At 39.9% G+C, this 26,701-nt stretch overlaps 3 protein-coding genes and 1 long non-coding RNA gene across 6 annotated transcripts; 1 reads left to right on the top strand and 3 right to left on the bottom strand.

The window, feature by feature from the left end:
- Window positions 1-463: 463 nt before the first annotated feature.
- pnpla1 (patatin-like phospholipase domain containing 1) lies at window positions 464-8,470 on the bottom strand. The gene is made up of 7 exons (XM_076276737.1): window positions 8,335-8,470; window positions 3,323-3,496; window positions 2,567-2,799; window positions 2,416-2,481; window positions 2,109-2,318; window positions 1,881-1,941; window positions 464-630 (listed from the first exon to the last, which is right to left on the bottom strand). Exons 1-7 carry the CDS (start codon window positions 8,468-8,470, stop codon window positions 464-466), a joined length of 1,047 nt encoding a protein of 348 aa, XP_076132852.1.
- Window positions 8,471-10,625: 2,155 nt separating this feature from the next.
- Window positions 10,626-15,993, bottom strand: etv7 (ETS variant transcription factor 7). 2 transcript variants are annotated; one of them, XM_076276048.1, is made up of 9 exons: window positions 15,745-15,993; window positions 15,206-15,296; window positions 14,665-14,829; window positions 14,303-14,446; window positions 13,394-13,540; window positions 13,034-13,204; window positions 12,252-12,394; window positions 12,053-12,153; window positions 10,626-11,841 (listed from the first exon to the last, which is right to left on the bottom strand). In XM_076276048.1, the coding sequence occupies exons 1-9, from the start codon at window positions 15,778-15,780 to the stop codon at window positions 11,700-11,702; spliced, it is 1,140 nt and encodes a 379-aa protein (XP_076132163.1). In that variant the 5' UTR covers window positions 15,781-15,993; the 3' UTR covers window positions 10,626-11,699. The 2 variants fall into 2 exon arrangements, with proteins under 2 accessions (XP_076132163.1, XP_076132164.1); XM_076276049.1 differs by having other exon boundaries at window positions 13,394-13,501.
- LOC143114445 (putative methyltransferase YdaC) lies at window positions 15,225-19,178 on the top strand. 2 transcript variants are annotated; one of them, XM_076276051.1, is made up of 3 exons: window positions 15,225-15,308; window positions 16,804-17,239; window positions 17,608-19,178. In XM_076276051.1, exons 2-3 carry the CDS (start codon window positions 16,804-16,806, stop codon window positions 17,802-17,804), a joined length of 633 nt encoding a protein of 210 aa, XP_076132166.1. In that variant the 5' UTR covers window positions 15,225-15,308; the 3' UTR covers window positions 17,805-19,178. The 2 variants fall into 2 exon arrangements, with proteins under 2 accessions (XP_076132166.1, XP_076132165.1); XM_076276050.1 differs by lacking the exon at window positions 15,225-15,308 and adding an exon at window positions 16,371-16,465.
- Window positions 19,179-19,598: 420 nt separating this feature from the next.
- Window positions 19,599-21,097, bottom strand: LOC143114442 (uncharacterized). The gene is made up of 3 exons (XR_012984916.1): window positions 21,066-21,097; window positions 19,804-19,861; window positions 19,599-19,653 (listed from the first exon to the last, which is right to left on the bottom strand). It is a non-coding gene; the product is annotated as an uncharacterized LOC143114442 (long non-coding RNA).
- Window positions 21,098-26,701: the final 5,604 nt, after the last annotated feature.

The raw sequence follows: 26,701 nt of genomic DNA, 5'->3' as shown, positions 1-26,701 counted from the left end.
TTTTGGAGCTGGGTTGTATCTTATGTTATGAGATGAGCCTTGCTTCGTTCTCACCACGCGTGTGTTATTGAACAAGCACAATATAACAGAGGTTTTATTTTATGTGTTCCAAGTGACAATAAATGTCATTGAGCACTGTGGTACTACCGCAGAATGTTTTATCACAAGAAGCAGTGACTTTGTAAGTTATCTTGCATTATCATTGACACGGCCCAAGAGAAAGCCAGTTAATATGGTTATCAGATCATTTTATTTATATGGTACATACTGATCTCCCAGCTGATTTTTCAGTCTGGTTAGTCACACAGGCTGTAGCCCAAAACATACATGTCAGGTTCCTCCGTCTTAAAAGCTATAAAGTGCCATTGTACAACTTAACCTACTGCTGACTTTCCGTTACCCACGCACGTTCTTGCATCGCATTGTACCTCTGGTATCGCCCCCTGGGTAATATTTTACTCTCTTACTTAAGTGTGAACTGGAGGGCACAGACATGACGGTCATCGCTGTCAATAGAGCTTGTCCGAGGCTGAGAGGGAGAGGTTGAAAGCTCCACCTTCAGGACAGAAATGCCGTGGCGTACACGGGACGCCTCAGCAATGCTCTCGTACTCTGTGCGCACCTCAAGAGCTGGGAGCAGAGAGAGCACTGGCAGGAGCCTGTTGGCATTTAAAAAAAAAGTGATTAACCTCATCCTGGATGCTTAGTATCCAACACAAAGGGTTAAAAAGTAACAATATAAGTTTTAAAACAGGCAGGTATATCGGCTTTTCTCTGACCTGTTTCGAAAGTTTTGTTTCATGGTTGATACTATGAAGTTGCTTACAAAGAAAACAATTTGCTTCAGATCTTGCCAGAGCCAAAACACAGCCATGGGAGCAAAGGTGAGCCAACGCTGAAATCTTAAACACATGTGTGCAGTTAACAGCCAGCAAATCTTAAGACCATCTCTTATATTGTATCCGAATATCTTAATAATAAAGACGACAAGAGATCCAGCATCTGTAGAAGTTACTAATGACAGTACCTGTATGTGACCATGAAGATGACCCAGAAAGGGAGGATGCATGAGATCAGCAGGATCGTGAAGAGTCGGATTGGGAAATAGAGGCTGAAGAAACCCATGAGTCCGAATAGACTCATGTCATAGAGAAACACTGAGAAGGGAAATAAAGCATTGATATCTATAGGAGGGGTACTGTTTCACATTTACCGGGGCTGCTTAATAAACAGTGAGGAGATGCAATTCAACATTACTTATTCCTTACTCCATTATATTCCTACAATATACCCATACTGTATAACTGTGAAATATCACTGAACTGAAATATCACTATGATTTTCACCTTCATGTCTCTAGCAATATAGGCTTGGCTCTTTTGTGTTGAAATCACCACTGAGGGTAATGAATAATACAGTAGACAGGGCTCTGAGAGGGTCACTGATGACTCATCTCCATTTGACATGGTATCAGAGAAGGATGCTGAAAAAGGCATACAATATCTTCCAAGCTGAGGATAAGTGAGAGGACAGTTAACTTACCATTTTGAATCCATCCAGGAGTGCTTGAATTCAGGGCTTGTTCTAGAAAGTTTAGGCCCCAGGGATGGTTCCCGAACCTCTGACTGCTTTCCCTGTCCCGGGGATTGGCTTTTGGACATGGTCTCTCATCTCCATTCTCCTCTATTTCATTCTCCTCAGGCAGAGGAAACTTGCCTTCCCTAATACGAGCCATTGTATTTGAGGGAAAGCGAGTCACACAGTTATGGTTTTGCTGGATAACACCTTTTGGGTGACAAAGTTGACAAAAGAATGTTATTAAATGTTATTAAATTACATGTTGCATACTCTGAGAGTATCACAATAAGCGTCACACTCACCATGATGCTGTAGGTACTCTACCGCATCTTGGTACCCATTAACATATGCCTCACTGAGGACCTGAAACACAAAAGGGAACTTTCATACACACACATAGAGAAATAGCCACTAATTCTGATTTACTGGAGAGATATTCCTGGGCCACAGTCTGGGTTTGAATGTCCATTTAAAAGCATTGTATATTCTTCTACACTGCAGCACCAAAAGAGGTTAAAGACAGAAATTACCTTCCAGTCACGTGGATACAGTGCGGTGCCCGCTCTGAACAGGTTTGACAAAGTGGGCTTGAAACAGTGTCCATTTACAACAAAGTCACACAACGGACTAGTGTCATCCTGAGGACAAATATCCATATCTCCAGAAAAAGGTGAAATAGTTATTGTCTGGCCAGCAGTCTGAGTGGGTTGAATATTAGTTAAACCACCATCAACATAGTGCTGAAAAAAAATGTGGTAGTTTACAAATTACATAATTGTGCAAATATTATTAATAGGATTATATCTGTTTAACAGAACACTGAAAAGATTCACACACCACCCCCTTGTAACTTGGCGGTATCACACCACAGTACATTGGAATAAAACAGCTACACAGGAGAGCCTGAAAGTGAAGGGAAAAAATCTTGTCATTTTTCGAGATTTCAGTTTTTGAAAGAAAAAAAACAATTCTATTTCACCAAACACACCTTGACAACGTCCTCATGTGTCTGAAACTCCGACACAATCACATTTTTTCCATCCGGAACTCGTGTCATTGAGATACACAAACGCCCAGAAGCAAGCTTGTGTGATTCAAGTGGAAGACGACGACGAATTGTGTTCTCCATCCACTTGAAAACATTAACAGCGGGGTGAAGAGGCCCAAAAGAATGCTCTCGGACAAGTTTGGCAAACTCAATCACATCGTCCCTTACACCACCTGTAAAGAGTAGATTAAGTATTCAATTATAGGTTTATTGTACTAAAAAGCATTTAGGTCATTGGTTATTCAGGTTATCACTTAAACTTCAACATGCCACGGTCATACCCTGGTGTATTGTGTGAAGAAGTCATATTGTCATATTGTACTGTAAGGTCTCCTTTTGCACTGCAGCTTGAAAGCTTCATGTCAGTCCTCATTTGTAAATGCCTCAGGATAAGTGTCTGCTAGATTAATGAATGTAGGTGCATCTAAAAACATTTGAATATTGTGGAAAAATCCATTGCCCAGTCCAGACTGAGAGATTAAATACTTAGGAAACCATTGCCAGTGTTTTGACCTGAGCTGATTAGAGCTCTTCTCAGGTTGACATTTCTGTATTCTATAAATTCTTCAATATAATATTTAAAGATACTGGATTTTTGATTTCCATGAACTGTAAACCATAATCATCACGATTTTTCCATGACTTTTTCATGACATTCATTTTTTTTAGATGCACCTGTAAATAAGTAACACTTACCCATGCTTGCTCCACACACAACAGCAGCAGCAACTAGGGCACCGGCAGAAGAACCGTAGACCTTTGATGTTCTTTGCGTGATCCAGGTTGTATTTTCCAAGAGACATTGCGAGACGCCGAGTTGGTAGGTTGAAAGAAATCCAGAACCAGAGAAAGATATAGAAAGTGGGGTACCTTCATATAGAGTGACATCGGATAAGGAATACATAGTAAAAGAAATGCTCTGCCACAGATGATCTGTGTATCTGAATTGACTTGAAAGGAAGTCAACTATATTGCTGAAGCTCCAAGGCGTGTCTATTGGAGCTGCAGGCGGAGACGGGGGAAAAAAACTTCAGTCCAATGATGTCTGGAACTGGAACTGTGATAACTGATAACTTCAAACTGATAACTTCAAAGCTAACCATGTTTCAATCTGTGAAGGGGTAGAAGTGTATAATGTATAGCCAGGGGACATTGTCTCCCTGTTTCCCCCACTGGCCTGCTCCCACTAACTTCACAAGTCAAATGTGACAACCCTAGGTCCGCGTCTGTTTTTTCATTTTGCTGACATTAACTTACAGTTTTTTTTGATTGCTTAAGCACATTTTTGTAACTATGGCTTTGCAAAACTCTACACACAAATAGGAAAACCTTTCACCCAATCAGCAAAACATTGTAGTTCTCTTGCAAAAGCTAACACACCTTGCTTAACTCTTCACACCTTCGTAAAAATGGTGTTTTCGTATCAAACAGTAAACACAAGCCATCACAATAGTTAGCACACAATGTGCCAACTACACACTGATGGTATGAATAAAATACACATCTGGCTTTTGCTTTCTCTGTGCACAAGGTAGAAGTATTGGTGTTTATTTACACACATCAAAACAAACACAAGTGTGTTTTTTCAAGTCAAAACACAAAATAGCAATTTCACAAAACAAATCAGTCTACATCGGGTCGTCTCTCTCAAAATTTCGTCTACATCACATGCAATGTTCTAGTCCAAGGCACCGGGGAAAATACATTCTGGAATGCCGTATCCAGGCCTGACATGACAATATCCCCACATGTAGACTTATTTTTTTTGCCTGTAAAAGGGCTATTTCTTTCTCTTCTTCCCCTTCCTCTTCACCCTCCTAATCCTCCTCTTGCTCCTCTTTGTCCTCTTCCTCTAACTTCACCTCCTTGTCCTTGTCATCCTCTCCCTCTCACTTCTTCACCTCCGCATCCTCTTCCTCCTCTTCTTCCTCCTACTTCTTCACCTCCACGTCCTATTCTTTAGCCTCCTCTAATTCTTACTTTTCTCACTCTTCCTGCTCCCTCCATTGTACCCATTGTACATTACCTGTGGCTTATTTATAGTGCTTAGGCTGATTGCAAAGTGAACTAATTATCTAAAACAGTTTTCACATGAGAAAGTGTGCCAGAGAGTTGGCAAAATAGTGAATATAATAGCCATACATGTGTATAGATTTGCTAGGAGTGTGTTGATCATTTGGAAAATTAGTGTAAAGCATGAGTTGTGTTTACAGATCCGCAAAAAGAGTGTTGTGCAGTCAATTGTGCCTACAGTTGTGCAAAGTGTGTGTTACAAAATTGCAAACTAAGTGCAAAGCAGTGTTTGTGCTTTTAGTTTTGCGAACTCAGTGAGTGGTTTTGCTATAAGTATTAATAGTTTTAGAAATTGTGCTATAAGAATCACGGTTGTGTTTAAGCATTCAGAAAAAACGGTAAGTGTCTTTTTTGTCTGTCTGTGTTTTTGGTTGCGGTGTTAAATACATCAGCCTGTATTGCTTGCTGCATGAGTTTTACGGGCATAAGTGGCATGCTCAATTTTTGTCTATGTGTAACTGGATATACTGTCTGTCTGGTGCTAGGAATCATTTGTGTGTGTTCGTCTTCCTTTTTGTCCTGGTGTTCCTGCATAACGTACTGTAAAGTCTGCATACTGTAGCCTACTTTTGCTCCCTTGTGGTGCTGTTATTTAATTATTTGGCAGATGTGGGGTTCTCTTTGAGGAAGGCTAGTGTAGCTGCACATTTGGGGTGTGAAGAACACCCCTCCAGTTAGTCTGTCTTCCTCAGGTAAGCCCCCGTCTTGCTGTATCTTTTGCTGTGTCTTTTTAGCTCCAGTGGAGCTCCGGCCCTGCTTTAGTAAACATTTGTCAATACTTTTATGATAAAATACCAATAATAAATATTGTTGTACTTTGATAACCTCTGAGTCTTTTCGGGTGTTATTGCAGGACTCCCCTCCCTTTTCCCCTTTGGTTATTTAATAAACTTTGACTGATTGGAATTCACGTTGTCTGCTTGGTGCTTTGGAACCTGTGTTGAAACTTTATTAGAAATTCTAGTCCTCCTTGGGTACAAAGCCCAGGATGGTGTAGTCAGGCTACTGTGACTGGCTCACAGCTTCTCTCCTCCTTACTGCTCCTGTCACATACTGTATATAAACATGCATTTGGATCACAAGGACATAATTGTACAATACACTTAAAAAAACTGTGGCTTGGACAATTATGAGTCTGTACTGGCAAGGACTTCATAATAATACTGTAAATCATAGAAGTAAAAAGGCAAGCTGAGAAAATCATGAAAGTAGGTTATTACATTGAGTTTGCAGATTTGATGCAGGCTAGCCAATGGCATTTGCACAGGCATATCCTTGAAAATGAAGAAGCCTATTTACAATAGAAGTACACATTTTTCTGCATGAAAAGAGTCCTTATTTAAAAGCAAGCTTTTCCAATCAAATTGTTTAGCCAATTTATTTGTGGTCTTTTCAGTATCACATGTTGTTGTCGCTGAAAAGTCATATGACACAATGTTTTAGACTTGGATGAAGGAACATAAATAAATTCTCCATAGGGAGGGCAAAATTTCAGGGTCAAATGTGATTATGGGAAGATGTGTTTTTTATTTATACCATCAATGTGTAGTTGGCACATTGTGTGCTTATTATTGTGATGGCTTGTGTTTACTGTTTGATACGAAAACACTATTTTTACGAAGGTGTGAAGAGTTACAGTTTTTTTCTGATTGCTTAAGCACATTTTTTGTAACTATGGCTATTTTTGCAAAACTCTACACAAATAGGAAAACCTTTCACCAAATCGACAAAACACTGTAGTTCACTTGCAAAAGCTAACACACCTTGCTTAACTCTTCACACCTTCGTAAAAATTGTGTTTTTGTATCAAACAGTAAACACAAGCCATCACAATAATAAGCACACAATGTGCCAACTACACACTGATGGTATGAATAAAAAACACATCTGGCTTTTGCTTTCTCTGTGCACAAGGTACTGTAGACTATGTCAGTTTAAGGTCATACTTTTGTCATATTTCTGTAAACATACAGGGATCCAAACTTCAAGTATTAGTGTTAATTTACACACATCAAAACAAACACAAGTGTGTTTTTCCAAGTCAAACCACAATTTCACTTAGACAAAACAAATCAGTCTACATCGGGTCGTCTCTCTCAAAATTTCACCTACATCACATGCAATGTCCTAGTCCAAGGCACCAGGGAAATATGGAATGCTGTATCCAGGCCTGACATGACAATATCCCCACATGTAGACTGATTTTTTTTGCCTGTAAAAGGGCTATTTCTTTCTCTTCTTAACCTTCTTCTTCCCCCTCCTCATCCACCTCTTGCTCCTCCTTGTCCTCTTCCTCTAACTTCACCTCCTTGTCCTTGTCATCCTCTCCCTCTCACTTCATCACCTCCACATCCTCTTCCTCCTCCTACTTCTTCACCTCCATGTCCTATTCTTCAGCCTCCTCTAATTCTTACTTTTCTCACTCTTCCTGCTCCCTCCATTGTACCCATTGTACATTACCTGTGGCTTATTTATAGTGCTTAGGCTGATTGCAAAGTGAACTAATTATGTAAAACAGTTTTCACATGAGAAAGTGTGCCAGAACGTTGGCAAAATACTGAAAATAATAGCAATACATGTGTATAGATTTGCTAGGAGTGTGTTGATCATTTGGAAATTGAGTGTAAAGCATGAGTTGTGTTTACAGTTCCGCAAAAAGATTGTTGTGCAGTGAATTGTGCCAGCCGTGAGTGTTTCCAAGCCAATGAAGTCGTATCCATCAGGTGTGCTAACTTGCACAAGCTGACTTCTCCTACGACTGCAGCTCACTGTGGCCCAGGTGTCTGTGCACTCACTCTCCTTGCTCTGCTTGAGCATTCATTGGCTCTTGTCTCAGACCTTCCCCAAGGTGCAGGATGGAGGACAAAGCACTTTGCTGAAGTGACCTCTTCAATGAGCTTCAGCAGCTATGCATAGAGGCGACAGGTTTTAATATCCTCTATTATGCTACAGGGTTCACATTCATGGTGAAACTACTGAAGCCTATAATTGCCACAGCTGAAATTTTATTTGGAAATGACTTTGGCTGTAATCAAGTGTGTTGTTAAATTTATATTGTGCAAACATTTGAAAGGTAATATTATGATGAAGAAACTTAATTAGAATTAGGTTGGGGTAGGACATCTTCAAACATATTGGTCACGAAGAATATGTCAATGAGGTCATATTCATCAGATATCATAGTCACCTGTCAAAACGTAAATGTCAAACCAAAATGTTATAGCTACTTTGTGGTATACATCGTAGCATCTAGAGAATTTCTGCATAAACAGATTTGGAGACTTTCAGTTTGACTTGGACTTTGGATATTTTCACATAAAGCATCTGTGAGTGATTTCAAATCGGCCGATTGAATTTCATCCGAATTGTAGAAAAGCACAATATTGATTTCTGAATTAAATAATCAGTAATTGGATGTTTTGTTGAGCCAGTTCTTTAAAAAAAAAAAAAACATTGGGGTGAGAGTAGTCTGAATTGGGTTCTGGAAGTTTCTTCAAGCTCATCCATTGCACTTATGCCAGCCGTGAGTGTTTCCAAGCCAATGAGGTTGTATCCATCAGGTGTGCTTGTATCTTGCACAAGCTGACTTCTCCTACGACTGCAGCTCACTGTGGCCCAGGTGCCTGTGCACTCACTCTCCTCAGTCAGGAGATGCTCTGCTTGAGCATTCATTGGCTCTTGTCTCAGACCTTCCCCAAGGTGCAGGATGGAGTGAAAAAGCACTCTGCTAGTGACCTCTTCAATGAACTTCTCCCCACAGGAGCTATGCATAGAGGCGAGAGGTTTTAATATCCTCTATTATGCTACAGGGTTCACATACATGGTGAAACCACTGAAGTCTATAATTGCCACAGCTGAAATTTTATTTGGAAATTACTTTGGCTGTAATCAAGTATGTTGTTAAATTGATATTGTGCAAACATTTGAAAGGTAATATTATGATGAAGAAACTTAATATTACGATGAAGAAACATACTTAAAATCACAAGAACTTGAAAGTGGGCGTGTAATATGTAAATATAGGATGGGTAGGACATCTTCAAACATATTGGTCACGAAGAATATCTGTCAATGAGGTCATATTCATCAGATATCATAGTCACCTGTCAAAAGGTGGCGAAAATAGGGCCCTTTATGTTGAAGTCTTACAGCAAACATCAAAACTATCTTTCTTTAACATTGATGTTGCAATACTAAGTACATCTGAATGCCTACTCTTAGTACATGCCACCTGTATAACACAATCACATTGAAATTACATGAATATTTAATGTAGGCCTAAGCCTAATCAATTTCATTGGCCTTACTTGATCACATTGGGTTATCACAGCATAAATCAATTTTGTTAACCTAAAGAGAGATTCTGGATTAGTTCTAGACATTTCATTCTTGTGCAACCGATGTACATGATAAAATCAAGTAAATCCAGCAATTTTCCCCCCGACTGTGCTAGCGTATTCATTGGCTCTTGTTTCAGACCTTGCTCCTGATAGCGCTGGCAGTCTTTTCTATACCCTTACACTTACAAAGTAAAAATTACTTTCTTTTGTCTGCGTGGACCCTCTCTACAGTATCACAGAAGTTTAATGATATTTTGAGCCTGGTCAGTAACTTAAAGTAGCCTGGTCAGTGACTTAAAGTGAGATATGAACTACTTCCTCTTTGGTGGCTATGCCGTCGATTTTGTTTGGCTGTGACAGGCGGACACTTTCGAAAAACAAAATTCTTCCACTAACTTTTGTGAGACTTGGTCCGAAGATCATGTATGTCAAGTAAAAAATCTGAAAAGGTCTAGGAGCAGGAGCTGGCCACAAAATGGGATGAAGGGAATAAAACAAACAATGGTCTGCTTTAGGAAACACAGTAATTAGAGGGTTTCATACACTAGAACTTTTTTTAAAAAGGAACATTTGTACCAAATGTTTCAGACTTTATTGTCCAAGCAGTTTTGAAAGGAAATGCAATGTGAGGGCATACAAATTATTACATATTCTTTGTACGTAAAAAGTGGAGCACCATGGAGTGGTGGCTAAAGGAGAATATGGAAATTACAGAATACTTTCTAGAGAGATTATATATTCATTTGTGTACATGCATGACAGCGGATCTCCAAGTGTGAATGCGCACAATTATACTTTCTATCCTTGTGGGTTCAGCACTTTACCAATGAATAGAAGTCAGGCAATTTACTTTGACATAGCTAGCTTGCCCCAAAACCTACTGTATTGCTACATGTTATTTAGTTGCAAAGCTATATTCAGGTCTTACTCAAAACTACTCAGATTAACGTTGTTTTGGTCCCAAACGGAAGTTTACTATTATTGTCATCCAGAAATAGAATTTAGGCTGTTCTTAGATCAGAGATGTCCTCTAAATATACAAAATAGATAGGTAGAATAGGCATTGTCAAGTTCAACATAAACAGTGTAAGTGAAAACAGTGCTACAAATTCATCTAGTCTTAATTTGAGGCTGTTATGAACTAACTTGCATGAGTAGCCTTTGTAAAAGTGTGCTATAAACTTCAATCTGGATAGACTAGAGAGAAGTAGATTGTTAAGGTACAGATATACATTTGATGCTTAGAGATCTTGCTACTCCATACTCCCTTTCAATCATAAATTGGAAAATACATGAAGCATTTAAAAACAAATAATTAGCTGTTAGATGCTTATGTAAAATATGACAGCAAATCATTTGTAATTCTGTAACCCTTTTCCATTTAATACCAGTTAAATGGGTTAAGCACAAACCCAACAGTATGTGTGTAGTAGCTGAATACCATTTTTGAGGGAGGCTGAAGGAAGCCACAATGTGGAACTTCAGCCTTGCAACACTGCCCTGAATCGAAAGCAAAGTGGTGTTACTGTATACATATTATTTCTGCTTATTGTCCTTTATCAAAATGAAGGCACATGGCTTTGCTGTGGAGTTTAGAGGATTTATTCTTATTGCAAGGCACTATATACATGCACTTTATCTGTACAGTTAATGTTACATTTTTTACATTCTGTTTACAAAGTATGAAAAATAAAGCTATAATCTCATATGCGAAATATCTTAATTTTAAGTGCATTCAGAATACCTCAATGTCATACTAGACATCTCCTAGAATATTTCCAGGACCTCTAGTGAAGACCAGTTGAAGATTGTCCCCTCGAGAAGATTTTTAAAATGTCCTCTTTCAGATATACTCAAAAAAGTTGTTAAATTCCTTGTGCTATAGAGAAATTCCCACAGTGTCCGATCAAACATCAAGACAATTTAACATTACACAACATGACAGGATACAATAGCAATTCACAACTGGCTGGCAGCAGTCACAAATGCGCCACATGTTGTAAAGGCTGCAAAAGCCTTCCTTCACAGCACAACATGCCAGTAGCCTGAATGCCCAGCAAAAGAACCAAAGCAGCAAAAAACTGACTTGGTGAGCATGCTTATTCCTCGGTGATGTGGGCTCTAAGCAAAGCCAGTGTGAGTGAAATCTGAAAACATACATTAGTAACTTTCTTTAGCTATAGTGCTTTTATAGCTAAACAGCAAAGTAAGACATATCCACTCTCAACAAAACCCTGAGATTAATGCAATCACATCCAACAAAATGAAATAAAATGAGATGAAATAAAAACAGTTCCCTTATATTAAATCTAAGCAAATATAAAACATATTAAAACTTAAAGGGGTTATGTGTAGAATTCTGTAGGTTTCAAGTTGTCTTGAACGCACTGATGGCCGGCAATCTTCCATTAGCTTGCATTGTATTCAATATTCTGCCATTGAGGCACAAAATGAGATGAAGTCTCACTTTGCAAGAGAGATGGCCTGTTTCTGGTAGTAACTTAAGTGGATATGGGCAAATCAAAGCATTGGTGTTTTTGTCTTTACAAAACAGTTCAAATGATCAAAACGTAATTTCTTCACACACATAGCCGCTTTACGATTCTTACAGCAATCATCAGCAGGGATATGAGGGTGTGCTGATATGAAGGGCATCGGTCTCAGCTGGGGGTTGGTGGGTCGGAGACTGAATCCAGGGAGATCTCCAGATTATCCCCCACATAGTCAGGAGAGGAAGGGGTCTCTGGAGACTCTGCCTTGTCCACTCGGCTCTGCAGGATCTCCTGCGGGGTCTTGAGGAATCTGTATTTTAGAATTAGATTTTGGAATTGACAATGTGTCAAATTGAACTGTAAATTTTAGTAATTTTAAAATAACATATCTAGCATCCTCACACAGTTTAAAAGACAAACATATAATCATGATATTGTTCAAATGCATTCCTGTCCTACCACTCTAGTTATGCTGTAACATTAAAAATATTAACAATAGGTCAATTCAACTCTCCACTTACCTGAAAAGAAGTTTTTGACCAGCTTCTTTTTTGATGATATTAAGTTTGTAGTAATGTCGAAGGGCCCTAGACATTTTCTCATAGGTCATATTAACCCTATTCTGAATGAAGAGAGTAAATTCAAAGTCATGAAGATATCAGTAGATTATAATTACTGTCCAACTAAAAGTCTGGTTGCTTTGATGGCCGTTGCACAAACCTTTTGATTCCCCCATAGTCGGGCAAGCCCATTGGGGTCTACTATCCTAAAAACCATGGTTTGTGAATCATCCCACTTTATGAAGCTCTCATACCGATTGTCTGAGAGCAATTGGTAAACATAATCCCATAGGAATCTGCAATCTAAGGGGGAAGGCACATAGAGGATAACAAGACAAATCAAATATTAAACAGCATCATAGGAACACCATATGTGACCTTGCAAGGTGAAACCAGTCGCTTTGGTAAAATTTACAAAATTAAGTTATTGTGCTCACATGAACGGCCATAAACTAAGCTTTCCAACAAATATGTATATCGAGGGTATTGCAAAAAGTATCGCTAAGATAACCGCATCCAAAGTTGGCATGGTTCTTCCGTAACGATACGCCAGAGGAGAAAATCACCTTTTTAAGTAAATTGTCACATGTGGTAGTGTGAGGGCACAGTTATTACAGAGAGATTTAAACAGTCAAAACGTATGTTTTTCCGTAAAATTTGTTCACAATATGAAAGTGTACACTGTATACTGTGGAATTATGCGAAAACGTGAAATTCGCCATTTTAACCCGTACGTTTGTTTATCGGGGATTTTCTCAAAAAAGCACCGTGTGCAAAGAGACTGGTTTCGTCTTGCAGGGTCATATATAAGGAACAGGCTGAAGTAAGGAGTAACAAGTCATGAGCTGCACAAAAGTACTTTCACTTTCTCTTTGTGACAGACAGACAGACCCACCTCTTTCATCTAAAAAAGAGACAGAAATGAAAATGCAGCGCTTGTACCTGCTATCTTCCCATTGGCTTCTGCGGGTTGTGAAGCAATAGCTGGTTGATCTATCCTATTGGACAGATTCAGAGGTTCCTCTCGGCCAGCAGGGTTTATTTCCTCTGTCTGGTGCCCAGTGGTCAGGAACTTTATCTCTCCTGTGGCAAACTGGAGACCTCCTTGGAAGTCTGCGAACAGGAAGGTCAGGAGGCTAAAGCTGAGGGTTTGGCAAACGGCGTCAAAAGTGGATGTATTCAGTTTGGATAGCGAGGGTTAGACAAGTTCTCAAAAAAATAACAACAATTAATTATTATTTGTTTGCATGGCATCTGGGAGGAGTATGGATGTTGCTTTTGTTTAGCCTAAGTGACACTGACCTGGCTGAACCTGCTGCGCAGGGTTGGTGTATGGAAAAGAGGAGGCATCCCCAGCATCCAGGTAGTGGTTAGACGGGGACACGCCTACTGCTCTTGAGTGTGGGTTTACTGGGCAAATAGGAACAGACCTGCTTGAGATTAGAGAGGCTAGGGTTGGAGAGATGACAACATAGAAGAAAGAAAGAAATGTAATAGATACAACTTAAAACATCACAAAGCCAAGTGTTTCCTTCTGTCACCCAGAAACAAAGCAAAAATAAAACTCTTTACTTCCTGGAGCTTTACGGTAGTACAGCTGGTCTAGATTCTTTCAAACAATACTGGGACCTGATAAAGCAATACTAGACTTCCACTTCCTGAACCTGAACTTTGACATTTCCCCTGGTGGTTTACTGGCAAATCCAATACTGGCCAGCCATTTGGAGTCACACCCCCTGGCACAGGTCCTAGCTTGTACTGAGTCAACATCCACACTACAGAAGTCACTCGTTCTTGAAAGAATGTCATTAAAATGGCTGAAGTTGAGTAAGCGAGACTACTATTTTTTTTAAACACTTGCCCTACAATGTCATCATGTGTGTCATATAACATGTAGTGTACATAATGTTTAATCAACTCATTAGTACCGCTTACTTCCTGATGACACACAAGCATTGAATTTCATTGTAGCACAGCTTTTAAATGATAAAGTACATGAGTACAACAAGGCATGTAGAGACCACACCATAAAAACAAAAGAAACATCCTGATGTTGTGCAAGTGCCTTGAACAATATTGCAGGCCTCAAACATATATGCTGACTGTGTAAGTTCTTAGGCAACATTGTATACAAAAAAATCACTGCCTTTTAAGTAAAGTATATTAAACCGATCATAGTCCTATTGTTGTTATCAGAGGTGAGCTACTGACCTATGTAACTGCTTGTCTGTGCATGTGCAGTCAGTAGGTGCCTGGGCGGAAGTGTGGGCCTGTTGAGGTTTTCAGAGCCAGTGGCAGACAGTGCTCCCCTACGCTGCTGTTTCACGTACTGAAGGAGCTCATACAAGACATCACCTACGAGAGGAAAACCAGAGTCAGTCTGTCTCTTCCTGAAACTGCATCACAAATACTAAAAATAGACAATCAGAAAGTTGATATATACAGTAGGCTATAGCCTATATACTTCTAGAGTTGGTTATTGTGAGTCAAACATGTTATATACAGCAGCATTCTTTTACTTCATTCTCTTTAATATATTTTAAAATGAAAAAGAGACGATTAAGGCTGCTAACCTGAACTGGGGCTACGCAGACGGAAGTCTTCTTTGGTGAGGAGACACAGAGCTTTGCCATTCATCTCAAACTTCTCCTGATCCGTTTTACGGAGGGAATACTCCTTCTGGGCCCAGCGCAACCAATGGCTCACATCATTCTTATCCCATAGTGATGGATTTATCCCTATAATTAAGAAAAAATGGCTATGAGGGCATGTTGTATATGGATAAACATACACAATGCAATTCAGTGGATATAATGATATTGTAATAGATATAGCTTTATCTTTATTAACATTTCATAGGTGATAGGCTATGTCAATAGGAAAGGTAATATGTCAAGATGGGTGATATGAAAGGTGATCAATCATCATAAATAGCTGCATTTGGCCAACTGACACAGTCCAGTCATGGACTTACACAGAGCATATATATACAGAGAAGCTAATGTGCATGAGTGGAGTTCCAGTTAGATTAATCTTTGCTGAGTGTGCTATGTAGGACAGTAATGCATAAGGTGGAGATGGGGTATATCATTTTTTTTGTTAGAGGCTACTCACTGAGTCTTCCAGGGAGTGTACAAAGTTCCTCATCTGAGCCACAGACGGGGCTCGCAATGTTTGGACTGCCCATTTGTGCTCCGTTTCCTTGCTAAATCCAGAAGTAAGTTATTAGGATGTCCTGACTAAACGATTGGCAAAAATCGGACATTCTAATGTTTACGAGTAAATACGTAAATAGCTCTGTATCTTTTTATATCCAAATGTTTACTTTAAGTGAGATACGTTTCTGAAAATCGTAAATTACTGAAATAAGGCTTTAACAAATTTGACATTTTAAGTAAATTGATAAAATGACAAATTAAGTAAGTTAGAATATTACAAATGGAGGAAGAAGCCATAGTTATTTTGCTCTTTCTGTTTCACAATGATTCAACAAATAAAAACGAAACAAACTGTGAAGTACTTTGCTAACTTATGAAGATTGCAGAGAATTTCCTTCAGCGTCTTATTTCAAAATGTCTGCATATTTCATTTTTCTATTAAATTATAGGTGTTATAGCCATAGGACAAACCTTTTCCGTGTAGCATAAACTTACCTGGAGTAAAGGTGGCGGTGAGGAACCGTCACTCATATTCCAGAGGTTGGGTAGACTAGCTACACTAGATTAGTCAGTCCAATACTACAATATTTCTTATTTTGACTTTTAGTGATACATTTCACCATTTCCCACATCCAACTCGAATTTGTAAAACTACAAGCTACATGCACATTCTGCAACAGTGCATTCTAGCTGGATCGCATGTTTTTTTTGTAGGCTATCCTTCCGGGAAATGAAATCGAAAGAGACCGGATCTGCTTATGGCGCTGTGTAAGGCACTAAGGCAGTTTCAAGGCTGGATCAAGGTCAACTGTGTCCTCCAATTTCAACATTATCAGACTGTGCCACAACACGATAAATTACTGTAGGATAACCTATAGCCACCTGTATATTATAGGGTATAAATAATGTCTTAATAATTAATTAATTAAAAATAAGATGAGATGTTACTGTTGTTTATTTTACCAAACTCATTTGAAAATAGCAAATAATAATCGGTAACAATATCAAGGCAACAAGAGTCCGTCCGTTTTTGCCATGAGACTAACAATTGAAATTTCAGTCCAAATTGTCTCAAGCTCCAACTGTGCCATCTGCTGGCTCAAGTGCTTTGGTTGCACATTACGCGCAAAGGCTCCTCCTCTTCCTCTTCCTAAACGTCTGGATCAGGAATAGAGGGAGTGAAATCTCACCTGCCATGAGTGAACGTCTTCAAAGAGTAAACTAAACTAAAGTTATTTTCCCTCATCAGTGTATTTATCAATTTAATTTATCATACAGTGCAAAATAATAGCATTTCGTTTATAATATCCTTCATCGTCAACACAAGAGACTACATTGCATGTGATCTGACAACATACCTACTACTAATATGTAACAGTCGTTGCGATAATAACATACCCACAGCTATCAACATAAAATATGCTAGTTGAATTCTGAATGCATTGTAGGCCTACTCTGTCATCTATTATCTTTTTCAGCCGAGAAATCCTCACTCACAATGACCTGTGTTTATCAGAGATTTTCTGTTTTATTCTGCTCCCTGCAACTTTACAGATGTTTCTCCAAAAATTGGGGCCACAACTTGGACGCCCCACACAAAGTGTCGCTGGATGGATAACCGCAAAAGTCCTAACCAAGCGCAACAGAGTCCTGGAGGAGAATGCAGTGAAGCTGTGTGACATCTCACCACAGGACACTGTGCTTGAGTTGGGTCACGGTCCTGGGATAGGCTTGGAAGCAGCTGCAAGGCTCCTCTCTGGACCCAAAGGAAGGCTCCTGGGGATAGACTACTCTGAGTACATGCACCAAGTAGCCAGTGACAAAATGCAGGAGCTCATTGCAAGTGGAAAGGTGACCCTGTACCATTGTGACGTGGCATCCATGCCCATCTCAGAGAGCAATGTGGATAAGGTGTTCCACTGTAACTGCTACTATTTCTGGCCTGATTTGAAGAAAGGTACCTCGGAGATCCATCGCGTGATGAAGCCAGGTGAGTGAAGGGAGGGGCAGAAAAGTTTAATGGTAGCTCCAGAGATGTGCAGGCTAAACATGGATGACAATACTTTTAAAGAAAACACATTTATTTAGTCCACATACATTGTACTGTATGTTGCAGAGGAACATAGTAGGAAGCTGAACAATGAGAGGTTAACATCTCTTTGAAAAACTGATACATTAAAAAGAAGAGGTCAAGAGCAAATCATTGTACAAAATAGATAGATCAAAACGACTAATAGATTGAGGATACACATACAGTATGTATATAATTTGCGGCATGTGTAACTTACATGCGTGTTTAAGGAATTTTCAATGAGTGAAATATAACATTATGTATTTGTTATATAATATCTGTTCCAGGGGGTCTCATGGTGACAACCCTCAGTCTAAACAGCTTGGAACATATGGCGCCTACAAACATTTTCACTGGGGAGAGCTGGCGTCCCGACATGTACATGGAGGCCTTACGGGCCACTGGATTCTCTGATGTCAGAATGGAAAACAGAACAGACAAGTTGTTCACCTTTCAAGTTGTATTTGCCACTGCTTTGAAATAAAAATGGAATTATTGCAACTGTGAAATGCACATGCACAATGTGTTCTAATGCACATGCGCATTTCCATGCCTGCCTTTTTGTCTGTCTGTTATGAATCCACTAAGCACCTTACCACTGCATCAAATTTGCAAAATGTGAAATGTTATACATTCTTAATACATACATTTTCATGTGTGTATTAAGAGATGATGTCACTAGCCAATTTCTTTCATTTGTTTCAGTATTACATAGGATTAAATATTTTTTTCTTTAAAGGGATATTCCACCATTTGGGTAATTACACTCATTTTACACCTCCCCTTGAGTTAAACGATAGACCTCTCCAGAATATATCCCGCCTCCTAACTTCCGTATCCATCCAACTTCCGGGCGTGGATTGTCTATGGGAAATAACATGGCGTTTTGAAAGATCGTACCTGTCAAACTCTGTAGGTGACAAAGTAGAAAAAGCTGCTGGGCAAATTGGCCTACACACTTCTGCCATCTACAGTGTAGTTTCCACTGGATTTTTTGATTTTCGGTGCCGTTTAAGTAGTATAGTATTAATTCGACGAATTAATCGAATTAATTACATACTCAGAATCTAACTGACAACTAGCATAGCAACCTGTAGCTAACACGGATTGCATTGATTAAGTTAAGGTTAGGGTTGAAGTTGTCAACCAAAGACTGTAAAATAGCTTGTTTACAGACTATGTTGTCAACATGATGAATAAGTGTTACGGTATTTAAGGGGGTTTGGGGGGTTTCCCCCCAACTTATTTTTATAAACTGATAGGTAGCGCCAGAGCCATAGAAAAAGAGAGTTGCGACACTCTTTGAAGTCGCCGCCACGCGGTCACGTGGTTCACGTACGCTTCAACAGTTCCAAACAGCTCTTTGCGTGTCGTGTTATTTCAATGGGATAGACAGCAGCGAGTGCGTTATTGAACGTGAAACATTACAACAAACCAAAAACGAGTGTTATTACGTGTTAACATGCTTACATTATAGTGTCAATTATATATTGCGAGTATAATTAGTTTGCAACATCAATCTAAAATATGTTCTTTGGTAGTTCTAACATTGAACGTTTGTTTCCTTGCTGGACATTAGCTGTTATTGGATTCCTACATTTGCCTGTATCACGCTACATATACTTTACTTACATTGTCAAAACGTAGGCTATGCATTTTGTATCCTTTTTGTGTGTGAACATTAGATCCAGTGTCCTTTTCAGTTCGTTTGGTGAGATGGAGATGAAGATGCAAGAATCAATAACAACTTAAATGTGAAAAATTTGATTCATACTGCAAGATAAGACACCCACTGTTTCAATAACACACTTGTAACTCAATAAGCAATCAACTATTTCAATAAAATACTTATAACTTATATTTCAGCCGGCTGGTGAGACTACAGCATGAAAAGGATGACTGATGTTAGGTTTTCAATAGAATTTTTATTAAGTTTTCAATGTGTGTTTAAAACAAGAACAGGAACAAATGCAAAAAAGACTGGGAGGGAGGTATGGTGACACTGCAATGGTGACACTCATTTAGGTTTCCAAAAAATAAAAAGATTTCAGTTTCCAAAGTTTGAACAACAATTGTGTGTGAACTACACAAAAGACACAATGTGGAAGGGATGGGTAGCCCTGTACTCTGTACACCTATAAGAGGGACATGGTAAGGAGGATGCAACATTTGGCTGGAGTCGGGAGTGTTATGGGAGGTGTGGAAGATGCTGGATCAACACAACTCCATTTGTGTAAGGGCCCCATCGTGTGGACCTCAAACATAAAAAATGATATTTTCTGACCATTCCAGTCATATATCGCACACCCTTCTTGTCCTCTGCATCCTTGGTCCTGGATAAGCAGAACAGGCACAGTGGAGAATGGAGGGAGAGAACAAAGCAAGTAACACTCAGTGTATACTTGGGACAACACATTAAGTAAGTAGCAGAAACCTAAGCAAGAGGCCATCTCCAGCAAGAGGCCAGCAAGAGTTTTACATACCCATACACAGCTAACCATTTGCAAGGCTGGTTGGGGGTGCCACAAGTCCACACAAAAACTATAACAATAACAACATGAAGAATGATTTTGTTGGGGATTACTTTCAGAGTGATCTATACCCTATTAACCTGACTACACTTTTCAGTTATCCAAAAAAAGACATTTGTCCTACTTACAAAGATCACTGACCTAATGAAAGGCAATGCCCTCTTGTCACGTCAGTCTCTTCCATGCAAACTTCGCTATGTATTTGACAAATTACTTGGCAGATAAAGCAATCAAAATTACACCAAGAACACCAACACGAAATGTACAATTACTGAAACCTAAATGAACTGAAACCGATCATCAGTTGGAGCAAAACTCCTAGGCTACTATACAGACGCTATACCTACTTTCCCACGACCACGCTCGTGCCACACTCGCCTACTGCTTGTGCCACTGTCCCGTTTGAAACAGTGAACAGTAGTGGCACAGGACTGGGCTGGCAAGGGACACAAGAGCCACGCACCAGTAACAACAACAATAACTTATAATAGTCTAGGTTTTGCTCCTACTGCTTCCCCTGAAATTCATAATTGAAATCCCCTCGTTCACGAGTCGTGGACACTAGCCTATATCATGTCATGTTCAGCCCACGGTTCAGTTCATAACGCCATACAACTCGCCATCTAGCAAGCTAGTCTATATCAGGTTTAAAGACAATAATCACATTAATTTCCTCCATTTTTCACCTGAAGAGCGTTAATCACAAACCCATTGATAACCAGCACATCTGAATATAGTTACCATGCTGTATGGAAAGTATTTTATCAATGTAGCATTTAATATGAGAACAGCTTTCGTGTTCCCCCTCATAGCATGTCTAACGTTAACACTATGTATGTGAATGAGCTGACTAGCTAACGTAAGCTAGTAAGCTAACGCAATCAGGTTTGAAAAATATAGCATTATAAACATAATAAAAATCTGTTGACAACCAACCTATCATCTAAAGTTGCCCTACTACAATAGGCTAACCAAATGTGTTTTGTCTGAAATTCATTATTGACGTAGGAACATTATCTTTAAGCTAGCCTCTCTCCACATCAAGGTTTGCAGGCTAACTTTTGGCTTTAAAATTTCAGTCAACATTTAAGCTATAAATATCAGTTAAACAAGCAGCACAAAATCCTCAAAGAACAATACCAGTATCTACTAGTGCAGTTGGTATAGGAAATGCATATGACAATTAAAAAAACGTTGTACATTCGTCTACTTACCACTGACAATATCAGGCAGAAAGCAATGGAAGTCAATGGGGCTACAGCCATGAATGTCAATGTTTGGAACTGTTGAGCTCAGCATAAAGCGGAAGTAGCGTGGAAAAAGCGCCGCCATTGTTTCCTATGGAAGTCTATGGGAGTGTCGCAACCAGAGCCCGTCTACGGAGAGCCTTGCCACTCCGTATTAAGTCCCATTGTACCGAATTTTGGATGCAGTTCCACCAGAGTTCCACTGGGGGCGATCGCCATGAGTGCAGAATGAATGGGAGTCAATGGAGCTAGACGGCTAAATTTGTCTCTTTCACCTGATTGTCGTTGACAAATCTCAGATTTGATTGTAGTTTGTATAACTTCAACATGGGTTATAGGTCAAAAGTTGAATGAATGAGTACTTATGTCCTTTTGATTTCTTACAGGTTGGGTCGTTGTTGCACATAACACGCTAGCATTGTGCTAATGAATGACATCATTGACACATTTGAAAGGCTTTTTAGAACAATTAAGTGACTTTAAAAAATATAATACTCAACCAAGTGTATTTGCTTTGCCTCCCCTTTCGAATACAATACTCAAATTACTTGAAAAAAAATTATATCCCGAGAAAAGTGGATTTTGAGGGGTACAGCTCCATAGACCTCCATGCATTCTGCACTCGTGGACGAGCGCCCTCATGTGGAACCACAGAAGGAACTGCAACCAGTTCAGAAACCGGAAGTTTTCCGAGAGTGGCAGTTCTCCCCTTATTAGACATTCTCTGGTCGCAACTCTCTTTTTATATGGCTCTGGGTAGCGCTAGCTAGTGCATCCTTGTGAGCCAGAACCAAACTGACAACTAGCATAGCAACCTGTAGTGCTAGATAGCATGGATAGCATTAAGGTAACTAGGTTATCAGGGTAATATAAAATTGAACTGACATAATTAAGGAGTTTAGGACTGTTTATTTGCTGCAGGCTTAAAACATGTCATTGTCAGACATTTAGGTGGGATATTTTATAATTACCCATGGCTGATACTAGCGATAGAAGCCCATCAGTTTTGTCTTTTGATTGTTTAACGTTCTCGTCAGATTTAGCCAGAGGCAGCAACTGTCAATCATGCATAACCCCAGCCAATCACAGACAGAGTAGGGCGTATTCTCATGCATAACCCAGCCAATCACAGACAGAGTAGGGCGGTATTGGCCAATCACAGACAGTCTTCCCCTACCATCCTGGGAAAAAAAATATCGCTTCCCGCAGGCTGCAGCCAAGGGGGCAGGCGAATTCCCGGAAGTAGAAGCATCGATGTAGCGGTGGTTATCAACTCTGCTAACCCCATAGAACGCCCATGTATTTAGGATTTTATTGAACTCCCATAACTTCATATAACATATATTATGTGCCGATATTTTAGCTTCTGTGTTATCTACATAAACAATAAAAGGCAAAACAAGACTGGACTACCTCGTACGTAACGTTAGGTTCCCATAAGAAGAATGTTTAGCATGTCTGGTTGAAGGGAAGCTAACACACTGAAGGGAGATAACCGTATTGTTTGGATAAGAAGCGTAGTCCAGCCAGCACGGAAACTCGTGAGCTATGTAGCCTACAATAGCATTGTATGTTAAGGTAAAGCATAGAGGCAAGTAAACCTAATGAAAAACAGTAGTTTTACCGTTAGGTAGTCTAACGATAATCATTTCAGAGGTTTTCGATGGATTGACCGTAGGTCAGAAAAGTGGAAAGAAGCTAGAAGCTATAACTTTTTTGTTTTGTTTTACCATGACTGTTTTTGAAGATGATCATGTGTGGTAGTTTCAACATTAACACGACTTGATATCACTTGTGAAGATGATATTAATAATAATACATAAATAAATCTTTAACTTTGATGACTTTCAAGGCGAAGGAAGTCTGAGAAGAATTTCTGTGTATCTATCATATGAGTTACAAGATTCAGTTCGATGGCTAACGTCACGAAGTTAAGTGCGAGTCTGCGCAGTACTGGGGGAACCAACTGAGAATGACGGAGTCTGTTCGTCCATTTCTTTTACTGTCTATGGCTGCAGCGAGCTGTACTTGAAACATTTAGTCACTTGTATTTGTCGTCACCAGAGCACCACCCACATACATCTCATTAACAATGCAACTCATTTGCATGTTGTGAACTTGAAAATGAAAAGGAAAATCGAGAAATGGAAAATAAATCACAAGCAGGTGTCAGTTTTCATTTTATTTATCATTTTGGCATACATTGTGCGCATTGTCAGGAAAAGGCAAAGTCAAAGTGAAATTTGCATTTTCTTTTTCCAACTAACATTTTCATTTTTGGCAGTAATATACCAGGATGGTAATGAAAATGAAATGACAAATAGACGTTTTCAATTTATTTTTATTTTTGTCACAAATGTATTGTGTTTATCAGGAAAATTAAAAGCCAAATGTATATATTTCATTTTATTTTTAAATTTGGCAGGATAATTGCACTGACACTTTGAAAATTAAATGGCAAAACGAGTTTTTCATTTTAATTTCACTGTTTTCATTTTAATTTTATTAATGGCAGGAAAAACCCCCAATACAAGTACAGCTCGCTGCAGCCTGCGGGAAGGCGTGGCTTGACATCAAGCCCCGCCCACACCCAACTCAGCCATGTTTTCTTTGCCTACGTCACTCCCCATACGCTTTGGCTTTACTACCGACATACAATCTATGCTACAGACAGCCCGGTAGCGAATTATATAGTATATTAGGCGAGTTCGACTTGCGGCAGATCTGTGCAGATCTGACTTGATGTGATGCATGCTGGGTTGAACACAATGCATACTGGGATGGACGCAATGCTTGCTGGTTAGAAATTCTGTCCGACTTCTGTCAGCCGGGGAGGGACTTACCACCGTGACACCATGTCACATGGCCTTAAAATATTGCGGGAGTCTTAGCCTGCAGACAGATCTTGCAGTTGCCTTCCCTAGCGTTCATGGGCTTCGGAAAAACCTTTTTCCGAGTGAAAACATCATTCCGCGTCATTCACGTCACGTAATGTGTGAGTCAGAGGTCGGAAACTGGGGCTAGATTTTGCTAACAGGGTTGCCCAGTTAGGGGCTCGTCATCACTTTTGTCGTCACTTTGTAGTTCGTTTGTAGTCCATGTGGCCTTTCATATGTCCAACAGTTTTAATGTGAACTTGAAAGCTGCATATCTTTCTTTCACAAGCGTCTTACACTATATTTTAAGCAAATACAGTTGTTTGTTTAGGCTTAGTGAGTGTATGTTTTAACCTTTGTTGTGGCATCCGTGTTTGTCACACATTCCGACGGCAAAGCACATGAACACTTGCTGTCGGAAAGACAAAAGGCGAGTTCGACTTGCGGCAGATCTGACTTGATGTGATGCATGCTGGGTTGAACACAATGCATACTGGGATGGACGCAATGCTTGCTGGTTAGAAATTCTGTCCGACTTCTGTCAGCCGGGGAGGGACTCAAGGGGGCAGGCAAATTCCCGGAAGTAGAAGCAGCGATGTAGCGGTGGTTATCAACTCTCTGCTAACCCCATAGAACGTCCATACATTTAGGATTTTTTTGAATTCCCGTAACTTCATATAACATATATCATGTGCTGATATTTTAGCTTCTGTGTTATCTACATAAACAATAAAAGGCTAAACAAGACTCGACTACCTCGTACGTAACGTTAGGTTCCCGTAAGAAGAATGTTTAGCATGTCCGGTTGAAGGGAAGCTAACGCACTGAAGGGAGATAACCGTATTGTTTGGAGAAGAAGCGTAGTCCAGCCAGCACGGAACCTCGTGAGCTATGTAGCCTACAATAGCATTGTATGTTAAGGTAAAGCATAGAGGCAAGTAAACCTAATAAAAAACAGTGGTTTTACCATTAGGTAGTCTAACGATAATCATTTCAGAGGTTTTCGATGGATTGACCGTAGGTCAGAAAAGTGGAAAGAAGATTAGCTTCAAGGCTAGAAGCTATAACATTTTTGTTTTACCATGACTGTTTTTGAAGATGATCATGTGTGGTAGTTTCAACATTAACACGAATTGATATCACTTGTGAGGATGATATTAATAATAATACATAAATAAATGTTTAACTTTGATGACTTTGAAGGCGAAGGAAGTGTGAGAAGAATTTCTGTGTATCTATCATATGAGTTACAAGATTCAGTTCGATGGCTAACGTCACGAAGTTAAGTGCGAGTCTGCGCAGTACTGGGGGGACCAACTGAAAAATGACTCAGTGCCCTCCCATTGAGAACGACGGAGTCTGTTCGTCCATTTCTTTTACTGTCTATGGAGGGACTTACCACCGTGACACCATGTCACATGGCCTTAAAATATCGCGGGAGTCTTAGCCTGCAGACAGATCTTGCAGTTGCCTTCCACGAGCTGCACGAGCTGAAACACGCCCTCATGACGTCAGTTCAAAGACGTGATAGGGCCATTTGGGAGGAATGTCCTCATGACGATATAACACAGGTTGAAGTTGGTTCTATTTAGGGAGGTGAACATCTGTAGATGACTCAGAAATGACATCGGAAGACAAGGAGTGAATATGGCAAGAGGCAAGCCGAAGTCTGCTGACAAGGGCCCGACGGTAATTGTAAAGCAATTTACAAAAGATTCACTGAACAAAAATGCTGATGTGGTACATGAAAATGTAGCTAAAAATTTGGAGAATGCAATGCAATCAAGCATTTTGGACGATATATTGTCACAAGCTGGCAGAATAGGCAACAGGCCGAAGTGCGTTTTATTTGGAGACTGTTTTGCGCGACAGAGACTGAGTTTGCTGCTGATATTCTGGGGATAGGCCTAGCCAATGTACGACTTTTGCCTTTTAATATATTTGCTGCATTAGATCAGTCTTTCTAGAACAGGCAAGGGCTTTCTAGCCTCACGTCAGCAGCGCTGCATCACCCATATAGCCTACATTAAAACAACCAGCGGATGGTGGGCAGGTGCCGTTTTGAAAATTGGTCAACAAACTTTGGTGCTGATGGATGGCTGATGGATGATAAGTTTTGCTATGCAGTTATGGTTGAAATAATAGCCCATCAGCGCATCTCTAGTGTGTGTGCCTCTCTCGCTCAGAGGGGAGGGAGAGGCTGAGGGTCGATCCAGCATGGATTCTAAACTCTGTGGTGGATAGGATCTACAATTAGGTGTTAATAATATTACCACGCTAGGTCGAAGTACTCCCAAGTGCTATTGCGCCACACATTGTAGTTCTCATGTTTATTCGCTTGGAAAATCGTCACGTTTCATGTTGTGTGCCCTAACATTTTTCATCAACTACTCGTGCAACTGTATTTAAGTAGGTAAAACGTGGAGGTGTTTGAATACTGCTATGTGCCTCTCTCTACGGCCACGGCAGAGCCCGCTAGCATAGCAACATGCTAACACATTCGCGCCGCTCGACAGAGCGTTTGAGTGCACCTACCGACGCGGGAGAGGTACGACTCAACTCGTGAAAGTTACGGTAAGAACATATATCACTACTGATTTTGGGTGGCGTGTTCCTTTAAGACACAAGTTCTTATATGGACAGAGAGAGCAGAGACCCAATTCTCAAGTTCATGCAAACTTTTATTAATGTTTTTGGAAGCAAATCAACCTCCACTGCCCCCCCCCA

This window comes from Alosa pseudoharengus, unplaced genomic scaffold, assembly GCF_046254945.1.
Source record: "Alosa pseudoharengus isolate Yale_2024_CS ecotype anadromous, Long Island Sound unplaced genomic scaffold, YU_APseudo_1.1 YU_APseudo_1.1_scf_9, whole genome shotgun sequence".
Lineage (NCBI taxonomy): Eukaryota > Metazoa > Chordata > Actinopteri > Clupeiformes > Clupeidae > Alosa > Alosa pseudoharengus.
This window is presented reverse-complemented; position numbering and strand designations above follow the sequence as displayed.

Coding starts and splice junctions, on each gene's coding strand:
- etv7 (XM_076276048.1), bottom strand. CDS start 15,780: ATGAGTGACGGTTCCTCACCGCCACCTTTACTCCAG. Junction 14,830..15,205: donor TACACTCCCTGGAAGACTCA/GTGAGTAGCCTC, acceptor TCTTAATTATAG/GGATAAATCCATCACTATGG. Junction 12,154..12,251: donor GACTATGGGGGAATCAAAAG/GTTTGTGCAACG, acceptor CTCTTCATTCAG/AATAGGGTTAATATGACCTA.
- LOC143114445 (XM_076276050.1), top strand. CDS start 16,445: ATGAGTGAACGTCTTCAAAGA. Junction 16,466..16,803: donor TGAGTGAACGTCTTCAAAGA/GTAAACTAAACT, acceptor GCAACTTTACAG/ATGTTTCTCCAAAAATTGGG. Junction 17,240..17,607: donor CCATCGCGTGATGAAGCCAG/GTGAGTGAAGGG, acceptor TATCTGTTCCAG/GGGGTCTCATGGTGACAACC.
- pnpla1 (XM_076276737.1), bottom strand. CDS start 8,470: ATGCATAGCTCCTGTGGGGAGAAGTTCATTGAAGAGGTCACTAGCAGA. Junction 2,800..3,322: donor TGTGTGTGGAGCAAGCATGG/GTAAGTGTTACT, acceptor TACTCTTTACAG/GTGGTGTAAGGGACGATGTG. Junction 631..1,880: donor AGAGTACCTACAGCATCATG/GTGAGTGTGACG, acceptor CTCTGCTCCCAG/CTCTTGAGGTGCGCACAGAG.